Here is a 17,260-nt window from a genome sequence, read left to right as displayed (position 1 = left end):
GTTTTATTTTAGATATTCTATTTTGAAATAATAGATCAGTTCATAAGTTGAGATTTTTCCAATATGTGTATAGTTATTTATATTCTAGATAGATTTAGATTTTTCAGATTCAAATTATAATGTTATTTGTAGCTAACTTGGTAATAACTTTGTATTTGAAGCTAACTATAAACAATATCTGTGATATATATTTCATAAATTTGTATAATTCGAAACATTCTCAGGACTTTTGGTATCAATTTAAATATTGTAAGTGTGAAAATTTAAATTTATTATTTAATTACTAGATAGTTTTCTCTCAAGCATGATGAGGAACTATGTAGTTGATGGTCTAACCTTTTGTCCCAGTCAGGTTGTTCAGAGCTCTCTTGTTAATGTTACTGTAAACTTGAGAAAGGGTGAAATGTACTTATTGCACTCCCTTCTAGATCAGGAATTCCCAGGTTATGTCCTGCAGAATCTTAGTTCTATCAATAAAATTTGGATTTAATCAATAAAATCCATTGAGTCTAGTGATGTATGAATGTGCCAATGCAGATTTGGGTATATTTGTTCTAGTCTCCCATAGGGTCCTCTTATGACATCCTCTGCATGTGCTAGAGTAATTTATAGCTTTATAAACAGTGATAACTGATTTTATTGGTAAAGGAACAAACTGAAATCATGATATGTTTGACAAACTAATTAAAACTATAAAAATGGTAAAATTTAACCTGAAGCTAGAAAATCATTTTAAAAAATAACCATAAATGTATCCAACATTTAAATAATAATACAATCATTAAATGTGCTTTAATTCATCAATCTCTGCAGCACAAGCCTATTGAATCTAATGACAGCAGTGGCTAATCAGATGCCCGATAGTACTGTACCTACTATGATACTAGTGATGGGACACCCATGTCAGATGAGCATAAGTCTCCAAGGGGATAATCCCTCTGCTGCTGAAACAATGGGGAATTGCCGTAGTGTATAGAGGGGAAGTGACATAAGTGAATGGGGGAGATAAGATTTATAGTTCTAACTTGTAAGAAAGATTTTCACACTGGGGAAGGAGTCAATATTGTGGAAATTAATAGCAGTGTTATATTTCCTCCTGCTCAAGAAGTTTGAGAAAGGGTTGCTTTGAAGAGCTATGTAAGAGTCGTGCCTTGCCAAATTCCACTTCAGGCATCAGAACGGATTGCTATTCTCACTATTTTTAAATTAGTCACTTTTTCTCAACTATTTCAGTGATATCATTATTTCTCACTTTTTGTGCCATTATGAATGTTTTTGTGATGCCAAGCTGTCACATGTTACTTTGTTAATTAATGTTTAAATACTTAAATTTTGACACCTATAAAGTCATCCTCTTGTTAAATGTAAAACTTTTGTTATTACAGGACTTTTGAGGTTTTAAAAATGTTAGTTATGCAATATCATAAATTTGAAAGTGCACAGATTAACGTCCACACAATTTTTTCAAAGTACTTTAATTCTTTCCGAGCCCCACACAATTAACCTTTACCCTTTCAATTTGAAGGCAGGTGTTAATAAACCAGTCTTAACAGAAAATCAAGTGAAAAAAATGAGTGTCATTTTAAATTGTGCTTATTATTTTTTCAACTTTTATTTTAATGATTTTGATAGTGTAACAAAATTAGTGATTAAACTTTTTTCAATTCTGTTAAAAATATAAAATTTGGAAAGTTAATAATTAAGGAACAATTTAATAAATTTATCTTTTTAACAGAAGGATTTATTGTTGAATAATAAATAAATAAATAAATAAGTTTTACTTTTCCAGCTTATGTATATAACAAGGGAAAATATTGGAATTGTGTCAAATTTTATCCTTGAGTTTTTGCAAATCTCTGCATTTTGAGACCTCCTGAATCCAAAAATGGCAAAAAGAGAAAAGTGTGTGTTAGCTTCTATTTCTTTTAATATCTCAGGATGGGGTGGTGATTAAGAAATGAAATTTAGTGCTGTAGCTTGTGTATAAAGGACATTGGTGATATTAAATTTTGGTGATAGATTGAGTTATATAGGAGGTTAGATTCAGGAAGATAGAGAGGCGTCGTGTGTCATACCTCAAGTGGCGTTGGACTTCGTGAAGATTTTACTCGTTATTAACATTTATAATTTTATATAAACTCGTCTCTGCCATCAAAATTAAACTATTTTCAGTTTTGTAATTATTAATATGAAAGTTATGTTTTAACAAAATGTCGAAACAGATGGCACCACAAACTAATTTTAAATTTGTTCTATATTGTCATGTTTTCACCGGGAAAGTTATGCATTTCTTTTCTGGATTTTTTTTTTGTTTAATGAAATGTTTTGTTTTTAGTATTAATAATTCTGCAACACCAAAAACTTTTTTCTAATTAAACTTTTTAATTGGTTAAAAATTATTAATTTGTAAAATTTAAGAAGATATCTTATTAGAAAGAACAGTAAATATACAGATGATTTTTCTCTCTATATTTTCGAGACATGCTGTATATCTTCTAATAGATGCCTCCTGCATTTAATTACCAAACTGGCTGGCTGACCTAGTACTTATTAGCCTACAGTTATGTTCTACAAAAAATAAAGAAACTGTATAAAGAACAGATCAAAAGATACAGATATAGCAAAGGATAATTAACGACCCCTTTTACTAATTTTGATCAACTGACTCAGATATGACACACTCAAAAACGAAACTGGAAATTAGAGTTTCTGTTTTGCCAGAGACTGGTGTCTATTTGACTCTTTACTGTAAGGCTGTGTTTATGCAAATACGAGAAGATGGAAAACACACAAAAACAAACTTTTCGGACCAGAATTTGCAATTGGGACACACACCATTTACGCAGAAACAAGAAACAAATTTCTCACCAAACATAAAAGAAATGCACACAAACGTCTAGACTCTATGTGAGCATAAGTTCAAAATTGTCACTGCGACAAACTGTGCCAATAACCAGAAACTTAATTTGTGGTATTTTCTGGACATAATTACAAGTTATTATTTCTTTATTCGTAATTACTATTAGTTAATAATGAAAATACATTATTGTCCTTTAAACAAAAGAGAACATTCTCAAACTAAAATTATAACATCAAATGAAACAAAACCCATAAACATAAAATAACAAATAATATCATGATGCCCAAGTAATTTTATTTCTGTCACTTTTTCCTTGCTTGGAGCTATTCTCACTTATTTTGAAGTCATTTTCTGTTCTGGGACTTGCCACCTCAGGGTCAGAGGTAAAGATAGCCAATGCAGTGTTGGCCAATCCTTTCGTGATGATAATCTGAGGCGGATGTTTAAAGGGCACATTATAGCACCTATGTATTCTAAGTGGTGGTTGGATCTGTTTGTGGGGTAGTGTAGATAGATGCCTGGTTAGAGGTGCATGTCCAGATGGTCTTTAGCATTGCAGAGGAGGGAGAAAATCAAAGGACTTCTATGGAAGGCTAAATGAAAGTTATTTATCTTGGATATTTCCTTGTAAAAGGAAGGTACCTTCCTGTCATAAGTGACTGTCCTATAAACTGTGTCTTGGGTGTGACTTTGGCAAGGTGGAAGTGGCAGAGTAAAGACTGCATGTAAGGCCTTTAACAGTATGTTGGAAAAAGCCGTGCTAGGTTGCATACTGGTTGATCGATCATTAGGAGTTATGTATCTGTCATGCATGTTCAATGAATGTATGACTGCCCTGAACCTGGTCATCTTGAAGGTGAACAGATCTTGGGAAGAGGCAGAGATGAAGGTTGGATGATGTGTAGGTTTTCTATAAACCTGAGTAGTTATGCATCCTTTTGGATGAGGAAAGCTGCAGGTTTAGGAAATGAATAGTTTGAAAATTTACAAAGTGGATTTGGTGTATGAAAAATGAATTTGAAATGTAAAATATGTACAAAACAGCATATTGAAACTTAAGGACTGCCTTTGTGTGTTTGTGTAGATAAAACCTTTTCTTCATAACTGATAGTAATTGTTGTATTTTTATTTTTTAAGTACTTCAATAAAGTTACTTCAAAAATTTATTTTTAATTATTGAACTTTTCAAAATTTATAGTTATACTAGCTGCAAGGACCCGCTTTGCTGGGTTTTTAAAAAGTAGCGATAGTGAAGATTGAGATAATTACATTATAGCCAATCTTACCTGTTTTCACATAATGCAAGAATTAGGTCCCCCGTTTCCAGACTAATTAGAGATCTGGTTCCGATTCTATTTCTGAACGTCTCCTGTTCACGTCCGGTCAAACGAACTATTTTGAACGTTTCTGGAACGTTTACAATCATTCTATAATTGAACCAATATTCGAATTTTATGTTCGAATTTAATTCAAACAAATTTGAACATTGTTTGAATTAAATTCGAACAAAACATTCGAAATAGAAAGCCACTTTCAAGCCCATATCTCCCGCACCCTTATAGCTATCGAGACACAACCACCCCTATGCACGACTTGGGGCTACTACCACATACAAACACCATTCACGTGCGATGTGTAGTTTTTACGAAAAAGTGAAATATAGGGACATGCATGTCCATTTTTATATATATATATATTGAAGAGTTTTATTCGTAACTGTTATTGATATCTTAGTATCAACTAATTCAAATATTTATTTCTAATGTGCTAGTAGTATCATTAAAGATTGAAAGAAAATAAATGTTATGAAAAGATTGTAAGATTATTTCTGGATATGTTAGCAAATGATAAAATCTGAACTCTGTAAGAGGGATGTTTTTGTTTACATCAAACAAATTTGTCTTGAAATATTTAATGATTATTGCATAATAATCATTTTTTAAATACATGTAATAAGATTAAAATGTATTATTGATATCCTGTACATTAATACATCTAAAACTAATTTGAATCTTCACATTTCAGTGATTGAGGAATTTTTGCATTGCTGATTTAGGAGATATGGCAATCATTTTCTTAATTGCATATAAATTTGTTGTTGCTGAATTGGTTAGCAATAATTGATGCAAAAGATCAAGTATTATTCATAAAAATTCAATATTTAAAAAAAAAAGGAATAAACATATGTAAGTCAGCAGTATTGTATTTTGTTAAACATTTCTGAATTTATTAAAATGATGTGATAGAAATATTTTCAAATATAAATAATTTTGTTCACAATAGGGAATTGGATAGGAATGACAAAATATTGAGTTTAACTTTTAAACCTGTTTAAAATAATTTTTTAAGGAACTTTTAATAACTTTTTATCAATAATACTATCAAATTTTATAGTAATTGTAATTTATGCTACTACTGTAGTTATGATTTTATTTTAAAGCAAATTTTACTTGCAGTGTGTAAAATCAAACACATCTTCTGTATAAATTATTTTAATTTCAACAAATTTAATGGCTACTATATGATACTTTGTTGTGTTGCAATTTGAAAAAATTAGAGACCTATAAATTTCCACTGTTGTCTGTCTGTCCATCTTTCCTTAATCTCGAGAATAGAGTGAAATAGATGAAAGATATGACCAGATATGAAAACCTCGGGCAGGAGGCCCTGATTAACTATATACAAACTTCTGATGCAAACCAGAAGTCATATTATTTGAATTCAAAAATTTTTCCCTGAAAAGTGTTAGATAATTGGCATGACTCTGTTGTTAAAGGAAAAGTATGATGTATAGGGCAAGCCATTACTAATTTGTGGTGGAAAGCATATATTTAAATTAAATATGATTAAAAATTGCAGCTCAGCATTGTGATGATGTCACAATAAATACTTGCTTGTTAGATTTAAATAGTGAAGAAAATGAGTTCATTTATTGTTTTGATACACCATTTAATATATCATAGATATTAAATTATAATAACTATTTTTGATTTTCATATTATTGATATACTAACAAAAGTTTTTATTTACAGAACTTATTAAAATGCAGAATCAAAATTTAACGCAATACAAATCTGTTGCAGAAGAACCGAAATTATTGTCAGATAGCCATTTTTCTCCAATACCACCATCATTAGAAAGCGATGGAAAGCCTATGGAGGAGGAAAGAATCAGATTAACAACATTTTCTTCATGGCCACATGAAGATGTCATAGCTTCTCACAAACTTGCTAAAGCAGGTTTTTATTATAAAGGAGATGGAGATGAAGTACAATGTTTTAGTTGTGGAGTAAAAATAAAAGGTTGGCAGCCAGGAGATGTTGCTGTTAGAAAGCACAGAGAATTATTTCCAAAATGTAATTTTATTGCAGAAATATTTAACAAGGCATTTAAAAAGCCAAATTTAGGTTAGTTAAATTTTACTTTTAAAGACTTTTATAAATTATTGTTAGTTAATTGTATTTTACATGCTTTTAAACTTAATTTTATTTCATTAAAATGTAACCAAATTGTAATTCATACAGTCTGTAGTATCTTACACTTCGTGTACAAAACTATGTAATCTATAATTTTATTGTGAATTTATAATGCTCCAATGATAAGTGTCATAAAATACATCTTCAAAATTTTCAATTAGGAAAGGTAATAAATGCAATTATGTAACTTAATATGTCCTTAAATTTAAAGAAAGCAAATGATGAAATTTATTAAATAAATTGAAAATACTTTTGTCAAGATGTAGCATTTTTTTTCTAATATTTAAAAGTATTTTTATTAGTGAACAAAATGTTGAAACAGTAGTTTCAAAAGTTATTCAAATTACTCTTGAAAAGTAATGATTTATAATATCATTGGAACTGAAAGTATGGGTGTTCTAGAATCATTTTTGATTCTTTTTTTTCAAATTTTATTTAAAAACTAAAATTGTGTTTAAATGCCAAAGTGAAACAGAAACTTAAATGTTAGCACTGAGTTCCAGATTCCACTATGAAGAAATTATCTGTATTAAAAGAAGGTAAAAATTTGGTTTTGAAAGCTAGGTGGTTTGTTATATTGATAAAGGAACAAATAGGTTGATACAGATAGAACAAAAAGATGTAAAGTATGATAAAAGCATCATCTGGTGTCCTAAAGCCACAATCACAATAATACATTTTAAAAATAAAAATTGAATTTTAACATGGCCAACGGTAATTTAATAATATNCCAACAATAAATAGTACTCGCATAAATAAAGTTTTTTGATAAAAAAACTAATCTATTTATTCATAAGAAAAAATATCTATTTATTCATATATAAGTAGTGTTTTTCACAACAAATTAGATAATAGAAACATCCGACGACGGCGTCATTCGAGAGCTTCTGACGGACTGACGACAGTGATGACGCGTGTCACGGGGCAGGGGTGCAGTGAAAAGCGACTACAAGTGGCTGAGAGATAGAATCGGTGCCTAATCCTCGTCAGAACGATTTTTAAATGTTTTTTTTATTTTTTTTTGATAAAATAAATAATATTTGCGTATGGAACTAAAGAGCCGCAGCTTCACATCCAAAGAGCCGCATGTGGCTCGCGAGCTGCAGGTTGCCGACCCCTGAACTATAACATTTGCAATACCTAAAACCATCTGTAAACTGGCTGTGCTTACTGCGGAACCGGTTATGTAATGTTGATTACGACATTAAAAGATTTGTGTGTGTGTATAAAAGTATACTGATATTTTAGTTACATGGCAGGGCGTGTAGCGGCAGTTACAACACAAATGAGGTAAGACTTCATTCAAAGTCCAGTAACAACTAAATGGTTAGTATAACTGACCCAATTTCATAAACATGTTGTATCTTGTAATATGAAGAGACAATACTATGACGTACTTCTGCAATAATTAAGTACGTCGTCAAACAAAAGACTTTATCTATATTTTGCGGCAATTTGTCGCGGACACGTTTACCAATGGGTTAAAATTGTACAAGATAAACTTAAAACTATGCCTAAAGCTATACAATATAAAGTTTACCTTTACCTTGTATAATTTTAATATACCTTTTAGTTAATACCAACTAAAAGAAACCAAAATACATTTTGGGTTTTTTTTCATTTCCATACTTATATAGTCATTTTTGTATTTATTAAACATTGTCACTTTGATTCAGGCACTAAACAAACACATGGTCAGTTCCTTACCTGTTTCGGCAGCCATCTTGGCTCAAAAACAGCGCCTTCTGTCAGATTTCGCACTTGCCAATTATCTGCTTCAGGATTGTTGATGATTTAATTAATATAATTATACTAAGGGCTAGAAGCAACTTTTATAATAATTTTGTTCTTGTTTATTTGTAAATTTGTTTTATTTTTCACCTTTTTAGTTTATTGATTTTGTAAGATATTGCTGACAAAATTATTATTTGGTATGATTATTAAAATGCTTAAATCAAACTAATTTTCAAACCTGTAGTTGGAAAACATTAAATCAATTTGATTATTCTTTTAACAAATATTAACTTTCAATATGTTATTAATATAATAATCATATTTTAAAATTCAATTTTGAATTTTGTGTTTAAAACTTTATCCAAATTTGGTTAATGTAACTAGGATAAATTTGTAGAATGTTTTAAAATTATTTCACTTTTGCATATTGCAAAACCAATAAGTTTGATTATGCACTTAGTCTGGAAATGTTATAAATATAATTCTTTTGAGGTTTATAAAGAAGAAAAAATGTGTTGTTTAAAGTTTGGTCTATTTAAGTCATTAAAAAAAGTAATCCTTTGCTAGATGTGATTTAAATTTTTTCAAATAAGTAACTAGGAAATTGTCATTCTTTTTGTTTTATATTTTATAAATCATTTTAAACTACAATAAAATATTTTTGCATATTGTGTGCTTTTTGTAAATTCTAGTTTGTGTATTTACTTTAGCAACTTTATCTTCTAGTTTAAATCAAAGTGAAATTGTAAAATTAATTTTACAAGTAAAGCTGATTTTTATTACTATGGTTAACTGCACTATTAATAACCTTTATTGTATGACTACCCTTATTGTATAGTAAAAGCTTTTCTCGATAGTTTCGGTCTTATCGAACTTCTTTGGGAGATTTATAATCCAGAAATGAACTAAATCCTAAATTCCTACTTTATTCTTGAATCAGTTAATTCTAAAAGAAATTAAATGATTCAAGAATAAAGTCAATCTTTCATTTGTTTTTTTTTTTTTTAATTATAGATTTCATAAATTTTTAAATTAAAATTTGAATTACCCAGTTGAATTACCTCATGCATTTGGATGAGGTGGAACTGCACCTAACACAAGTTTAAATAGTAAAATATTTTGTATACTTATTTAGTAAATATTGCTTTTTGTTTCCATGTTATATTCATAACTGTATAAAGTATCCAGAAAGTCCTGTTTCAATTTTGTATACTTAATAATGAAATATTGTNTTACTTGAAATATCATCAATTATTAGAATTAATGTCAATAGATTAAATTATTTTAATGCATAAACAAAACTGCAAGAATTGATGAAAACTATCAGTACCTCAAACTGTTTTATCAGTAGAAAAATTAAGTGCTCTGAAATACATTAGATAAAGTGATCTCAAAATAAAATCTTTGTTATTAAGTAATGCTGATTTTCACAACTTAGAAACAATATTGAAAGAATACTTAATTCATATTATGAAAATATGTAAATAATAAATAAATCATTGTCACTTTGATATAACATTATGTATCATCTCAATTATTCTAATTTAGTTTTTAAAACATTTTTCTTTAATATAATGCTTAGCAATACTACATTACAGAAATCAAGTGGTGAAGTTAACATGGAATCAACAAGTAATGAAGTGTTACATGTTTCTGAATTTTCATTAACTGTTGAACGTCAAGTAGATGAATATATGAAATCTGATATTGTAAAAGCAGCAATTGAACCTGGAATTTTCCCTCCTCATATGATTAGAGAAGTTTTATTAAGGAGAGTACAAAATGGTGATGGAAACTTTGAGAATGCAGATGAATTATGTGAAACCGTACTGAATTTACAACAAGAAATGGAAAATAATGCAAGGTAATTGAAGAGTGGGTTTTGATTATAATTTTTTTTATAAATTTATTATACCACATTTAAATTTTTCTTTTAATTTAAACCTGGTATAAATCATCCATATCCATGAAATGTGTTATAAAATACTAATACTGTCATTGAAAATTCTGATTTCAAATAAGAATTAAGAATTGAAATATTATCTTTAAATTATTTAATGCTGTATATAAACTAATTATTGTACAGGTTGTTTGGATTAGTGAAAACTTTTTTCTTTTAAATAATGCTACTAATTCAAAGTAAAAAAAAATACTACTATAAAAAAAATCTTGGATGTGGATTCTTAAAACAACCAAAGAGATATTGAAATTCCTAAATGTCTAGATCTGGTACTTTTTGGCCTAGTGAGGCTCTTGTACCATACACCTCAAATCTAACTAACCAACCAAATCTTCCAATTTTCTTTTTTAATGTTTCATTTTTTATGACAATCTGAAAATCTAGCATCTGTTGTAATAGTCATGTTCATTTTAAAAGAGAAATGAATTCACAATAATTATACTTTCATTTTAAGTATAAAACTAAGTATTTGTGGTAAAATTCTGAGAAGGATGATTGTCCCAACATTAGTTTTTGGATAAAGACAGTGTAACCTCAATTCACAAGTATCTCATTATTGAATACCTTGCTAATCAGTTCTTAGAGTATAATGAAATACTACAAATGAAAAAAAATTATCAAATAATTGAAATTTATTTTTAAATCTAATTTACAAAAAGCACACTTGTAATATTTCTCTAAATATTTAATATATACTGGCATATCTTGCTAACATGACAAGTTTTAAACCACCATTATAAAGCAAATTAGCTTTTCTCCTCCCACACTTGCCTGTATAAGCCTAGAAACATATTTATACATCATTTGTCAAGTACACAAAAATGCAAAAGTAAAATGTTTTAAGAACTACAGAATCATATTGCTAACTATACCTCTCAAGCAAGGTAAGCAAGCATTAAAAATAATACTTGAGCATAATTGAAAAGTGCTGTAAAGTGAGGCATACCTCTGTACAGATTATTATTAATACTGATTTGTGTATTGATTGTAATATAGCAATAAGATTCAAACTTATATTAGATGATGATAAATTAATATATTGTGAAATAAATACCCAGGAATTTAATTTCTTTCTCCCACCCACTTATGAAAATTTGATTGATTAAAGATACTTGAAACATATATAATCTCTCTTTGGAAAAGAAAAAAAATGAATGCTTCTCTGGGAATCAAATAGAATGTTTAGATAAATTGTGTACAAAATAAAATAAGAGAGCATAAAATAAAGACAAGGAGGATTATCAACAGCATGTTTATAAAATTAAAATGAGGGATGTTATTTTAACAGAACTTCATTGTGGCTAACTAGTGTTCTAGTCACTTCCAAGATCGTAAGTTGTCTGAGTGTACATTTGATTATAGTTTCTAAGCTTCTCTTATAGATCTTATAAATTTGACAGTTTGGTGGTTGGTTCCAAGATGAAGAGGCTCATGTGTTTGTATTTTACTCCATTCGATGTTAATTTGCATCTAGCAGTGTTTGTAATGTTTGTATTTATTTCATTTGTCTATTTGATGATTGGAAATTAGTTCTTTGATGTAACATGCTGTTATCTCAATATACTCTGAAGAGTATGGGATTGCATTTTTGGTAAACAGAATAAAATTCATTAGTAAAAATATAGGTAGTTCAATATATGTACTGGTAAATTTAGATAGATGCAGTTTTTTAAAGTCAATTATTTATTTGTATACTCATGTTTATTTAATTTTTATATATTAAGATGTTTTTAAATAACTGAAACCACTTTACAGTTTATCTTATTTAAAGAACTTTAAAGTAATAAATAAAAAATCATATCATAGAACTATGCTGGACAGTTTGGCGATTTGTCTTAATTCATAATTCCTAGACTACAGTAGTGATTTTGTCAAGTGACATTTTAGTTGACAAATGGAACATTCTATTTGAATGAGAGTGCTTGTACTGGCCATTGTTTTAATCACTACAACTGAAAATTTACGATATGCCCTATTTTTTATGCAGTGAAACTTCTGCTTTTTGAAATAGAGAAAAGGAAAATTTAATTTGTCATTAAGCACTAAAGATTTAGTTGCCAACTCATCAGTAAGTTGGCAACGAAACAATTGTTAGTACATTCATTTTTTGCATTTGGAGTCAAATTTAACTGTTAAACTGATAGAATTTTACAAATTGACCATTTTATCAGAAAATAGTTGATAAATTAGAGCCTCTTTATTAGTGTTGCAATCTGTTCTATTGTGTATTGGAATTCTGTAGACTGTTCATGTCCAAAGATGTCTTCTCTTTATCATTCTGTAGGGTGAAGTTCTTTATATACTTCATTAAAGCATAGCTCATACTATGTTGTTTAGTTGTGGTTCTAACATATTAACAGTATTATTTATTTACTCTTATCTATAGCAATGAATCAACAAATATTGATGAAGAACCTATGGAAGTAAACAAAGAAATGAATGTTACAGTTAGACCTTCAACAAGTCCTTCCGAAGATGTTCAACCATCATGTTTTTCTGTTTCTGGACAAAGTGCTAGTGGATCTGCTTCTATCGATGGTAAACTTTTTAAATAATATCAAGCATTTAAGATTTTTAAATTATTTTTTTTTTCTTTGGTGTTTTGATTGTTATGAGTTTTGTGATGTAATTTTAGTATAAATCAAATTATAATTTATTACTGTAACAAGAAATAAGTATCAATAATGATTTCTAAACAGAGTTCAAATATTGCTTTCTCTTTGAAATGTTAAGAAGTATATTATGATACATTACATGCTAAGAAAAAACATTAGTTATGTATAGCTTCAAAAGTAATATATTTATACAAAAATATGCATAGCAACTAATAAAACATTATTTCAAATTGGATGACTGAGGCAATTAAGGATTCAACTTACTACTCTGAGGAGCTAAGATTGAATCCAGGTAAGCTACTCCAGATGTTCTTAAATTAATTAAGGATGCTAAGTCACATATTGCCCAAATGTGTGCCTGATCAAACCCACAGTGGATATGAAGAAAGACCCTCTTATCTACAAAGCAAAAAGAGCAAGAATGAGGGCAAAACATTTTAAACAATGTCTGGAAACACTGAATTTGTCTAATCCATTTTTTGTATACAATATGCAGCATACTGAAAATGTAGTAGTATATAAATGCACCAATAAATGATAGTAACAAAGTCTAAATGTATCTAATGAACAACTTTTTGTCTTTCTGACAACTTCAGTCTATGTTCAGCATGTACTTTTTTTATACTTTCTATTACTGCAAAAGATGGAATGTTCTTAAATTTTTCAGCTTGTGAAAATAAGAAACTTGTTTTCAGTTTGGCCAGAAATTTCAATAAATATTTTTTGCTTCCATTGGTGTTCTACCTTTTATAGAATACTTCTATAATATTTTCTTTGTTAGTTGCAAAAGTTNTTTTTCATGATTTTTATAATAAACTGATTTATTAAATTCTATAATTTTTAAATATTAATACACTGAATTTTTTTAATAGGTTCTAATGGTATTGCAGCAGTATCAGAAAATAATTTAACTCCGAGTGATGTTTCCAGTTCTAATTCAAGGACGTTAGTAAATGGTCAAACACACCACAATCCTGACCAAAATGCTTCAACATCAGCAATTAATCAAATACCACAAAACAGAAATTTAGAAGATACATCTAGAACTCCAGATTTTGAGAAACTTAAATCAGAGAGGGAGAGATTAAAAACTTTTGAGACGTGGCCTCTAACAAGTCCTAAACCTTGTGATCTTGCTAGAGAAGGGTTTTTTTATTTGTTGCAACAAGATAAAGTACAGTGTGTGTTTTGCCGTGGAATTGTTAGTCACTGGGAAAGAAATGACGATCCACTTAGAGAACATGCTAGGCATTTTCCTTTCTGTCCTTTTGTAATGAATAGAAATGTTGGAAATATTCCAATAAATTCTCCTGAACCAACTCATTCAGTAATAAGAGGAACTGGACATGATGAATGTGGTTCATTGATTTGGAAAAATTCTGTTCCTGAAAATGGATATAAATCTATAAGAAAAGCAAATAAACTTGAAAATTTTGGTGTTAAATTACATCATGGACCAAGACATCCAGCCCAAGCAAGTAAAGATGCAAGATTAAGATCATTTGTTACTTGGCCAGCAACTGCTGTTTTGAGACCAGCAGAATTAGTAGATGCTGGATTCTTTTATATTGGTATGAATAATATATATATATAATATAGTTCTTAAAACTGATGAATCTTAAACAGAACAGTACAGTTACAAACTGAAATGGTTAAAATTTTTGAATTTATATCTTATATAAATATTACATAACTATTCAATTACAAGTTGCTAATCTTTACTTTTTACTTCATATATAATTAAAAATATTGAATTATTTTGTTAAATTACAAACAAATTATATTTTAGTAATTTAGAAAAAAAATTACAAGACTTGCTTTACAGTGATATTCAATTCACTGACTCACTCTGGTATGACAGTGAAGGTCCTTGTATCAGATTGTAGAAGTGAAATTTAGATTGATTTAAATTTAGTGTTTTTGTATAGAAATGACTGGAAAACATGCTGTAGAATGTTCAATGTGGGTATTATATTATATATAAAATAAGTAGGTATAAAATTACTAAATGTCATTTCAACACATTGGAAATAGATGTGTTAGCAATGTCTGACAATATAAAATTTTCAAAAGAACATATTTGTATGTTCTAAAACTTCAAAACTGGTCACAATGCAATGAAAGCTCACAATCTCATTTGCAAAGTGTTTGTTAAGGTGTTTGGATGAACAAAGGTCAACCAGCTGTTGCAAATGTCAAAGGGTATGTATTACAGGAAATAGCAATGATCTGCACTTGTTTGGCATATGATAGAGCTGCTTCCAAGCAACATCCCTGTCATAAAAGAACTCTACTGCAAACAACTGATTGAGAGTTCAGGGCTGCTGTTTTCATATAAAACAATATTTGTATTTAATAGTTGTAAAAAGTTATCAAGTAAAACAAGAAAGGCAACTTTCAATGAAGAAGTTAACAAGATCTTATCAACTTAACTTCCCATCAACTACAATACATCTTTTGAGTTTGGCTCACTCAGGAAAGTTTGGAAATAATCTTTGATTGAATAATAATCCAATCCAAGATTGTTTCCAAACTTCCCTATCCAATTTTACCAAACTTGGACATATTCAGATTCATGGAGGAAAACCAAATAAATGAGAGAAGGTGAGAGGAGGAGTTTGTCTGGTCATTGCTCATTTGCAGAGTCCATTCTCTGTTCTGCCCAAGAAGATCCTGTCGTCTCAGCTTCCCCAATTTATCCCAGAACTCTTGCATCTCCTTCTGCTAAGGAAAGTATCTACAGAGTATTACAAGGGCACTTATGCCCAAAAGAAGAGAAATGCTGTTGAGTGAACTTTAGGATGTCCCCTCAAGAAACAGAAGAACCTTTGCATGGTTTGATTGTAAACTCTCTTGCAAAAGTAGGCATGCTAGGATAGGTTAATTGTTCTTTAATAGTTTATTGTTGTATTAATTTACAGTTTTATGTTAAATCTTTGTGTTAATATTAAATTAGTATCGGAGTGAATATTTTCTGAGTTGTTTCTCAACTTTCTCCTTCGTTTTCTAACCACCAAGTCCCCATACACAACTGCTTGCTTGCATAAAGAAACAGGTTTTTTTGGGCCATGACAACAGCAACAGCATGACATCACATAGAGCAAAGATGATCTTAGAGAAGCTGGCCAGTCTGGGCTGGAAGTTCTTCCTCATCCACCTTACAGCCCAGACTTAGTGTGAACTGGCTACCATTTATTTAGTGTTCTGCAGAACCATACTTCCAATATACAGTTTAAGACACAGGTTCTCAAAATTACTTCGACCACCACCCACTTTGAGATTAAAAAAATCTAGTGCCCCCATATTTTTTTAACTTATGCAACAGATGGTAATGTAAAAAAATATCTTAAAAACAGTTATTGCAAATATAATGTTTAAACATGCATTATTATATGGATAGGGTGTGACCCATATCCTATTTCTGAGATCAAAGAATGTTTCAACGAGAAGAAATAAAACTCATGTAATCACTGAGCCTTCTACTGTCCCCTGAAAGCCGCCAGCACTCACAAGGGGGCGTTATTGCCCACTTTGAGAAAGAATGGTTTAAGACGATACCCAACACTTTGACTTCTTTCAAAGAATATCCCCAGCCATTCTATGTTCACAAAGTTGAAAGTTTGCAGTAAAGGTGGCGAGATGTGATTTGTATTGGTGATTATCTACCAGGCTAAACTATAAGTGTTGAGTTAATTTTCAATAAAGTTCTTTTTCAAAATGTTTAAATTTCACCTTTATAACATGATAAATGGTTATAATCTAATTAAAGCAATCTTTCAGAACAAAAGTAAAAATGAACCACCTCTTAGATAAAACTATGCCTTTTTAATTTAGAAAAAAATTAGTTTAATTTTATTGTACATAAATATTGCATTATTATGATTTCATAATGAATTATGTTTTGTAATTTTTTTTACTTAAGTATGAAACATTATATAATGTTTAAAATAATTTTGAAAATTAAAAAGAAATATAATTTTAGTAAATAGTTTTTAGAATATTTTTATGCAGATATGAAATTGCATTACATAATTAGTATCTTTCCTCCAGAATCAAAAAAATATTGGAGAAATCTGATATAAATTTTTGACTGAGTCTTTAAAGATCACTATAAAGTTAGTCTACTGTATCTTGATATTTGATTTTTAAATAAAAATTTTTATAGGTATTAAGGATTACACAAGATGCTTTTATTGTGATGGTGGGTTATGTAATTGGGAAAAGGGCGATGATCCATGGGTGGAGCACGCAAGATGGTTTCAAAACTGTGCATATGTACGACTAAATAAAGGAGATGACTTTGTAGAAGCTTGTCTGAATAGTCCCTCTCGGGTAAGTAATAGTGATTTAGCTTATAAAATCAAATTACCAGTATTAAAAATTTACACATTGAAAATGAATTGATCCACTTTGCAGATGATAAATGTCTAACCACACTTAAAAATACACAAACAGCAAATTAGTTTTCATATATTTGACATATAGTTATGTCTGATATATAACTTTACTGTTAGTTGTGTTTTAATGCTTTTAAGCTTAAAACATATCTATTGCAAGTAACAACTGCAGTTATAGATTAATGTTCAAATACTTTGTTTTAAAATAAAGTGAAACA

General features: G+C 29.2%; 2 protein-coding genes across 7 annotated transcripts in view; both read left to right on the top strand.

Annotated features, from left to right (window-relative positions):
* LOC111635727 (baculoviral IAP repeat-containing protein 7-like) overlaps positions 1-17,260 on the top strand; it is a 62,713-nt gene that overhangs the window by 31,875 nt on the left and 13,578 nt on the right. For all 6 annotated transcript variants that reach the window (XR_002758428.1, XM_023380790.1, XM_023380792.1 and 3 more), the window contains exons 2-4: positions 5,893-6,267; positions 13,518-14,216; positions 16,811-16,977. Coding sequence is in view for 5 of the 6 variants with exons in the window: in XM_023380790.1 (XP_023236558.1) it covers positions 5,904-6,267; positions 13,518-14,216; positions 16,811-16,977 (1,230 nt within the window). In the remaining variant the exon portion in view is untranslated. The remainder of the gene's footprint in view (positions 1-5,892; positions 6,268-13,517; positions 14,217-16,810; positions 16,978-17,260) is intronic.
* LOC111635729 lies at positions 9,630-12,600 on the top strand. Its single transcript, XM_023380794.1, has 2 exons — positions 9,630-9,934; positions 12,417-12,600. Exons 1-2 carry the CDS (start codon positions 9,645-9,647, stop codon positions 12,583-12,585), a joined length of 459 nt encoding a protein of 152 aa, XP_023236562.1. The 5' UTR covers positions 9,630-9,644; the 3' UTR covers positions 12,586-12,600.

Source organism: Centruroides sculpturatus, unplaced genomic scaffold (genome assembly GCF_000671375.1).
Source record: "Centruroides sculpturatus isolate CEXI.00-Female unplaced genomic scaffold, Cexi_2.0 scaffold879, whole genome shotgun sequence".
Taxonomy (NCBI): Eukaryota; Metazoa; Arthropoda; class Arachnida; order Scorpiones; family Buthidae; genus Centruroides; species Centruroides sculpturatus.
Note: the sequence above shows the minus strand (reverse complement) of the source record. Positions and strands in the feature narration are given on the sequence as shown.

What these genes read in the sequence shown, in the direction of transcription:
- LOC111635729 (XM_023380794.1), top strand. Translation starts at nt 9,645, where the DNA reads ATGCTTAGCAATACTACATTACAGAAATCAAGTGGTGAAGTTAACATG. An exon ending in GAAATGGAAAATAATGCAAG is followed by an intron (nt 9,935 to 12,416) that starts GTAATTGAAGAG and finishes TCTTATCTATAG; the next exon opens with CAATGAATCAACAAATATTG.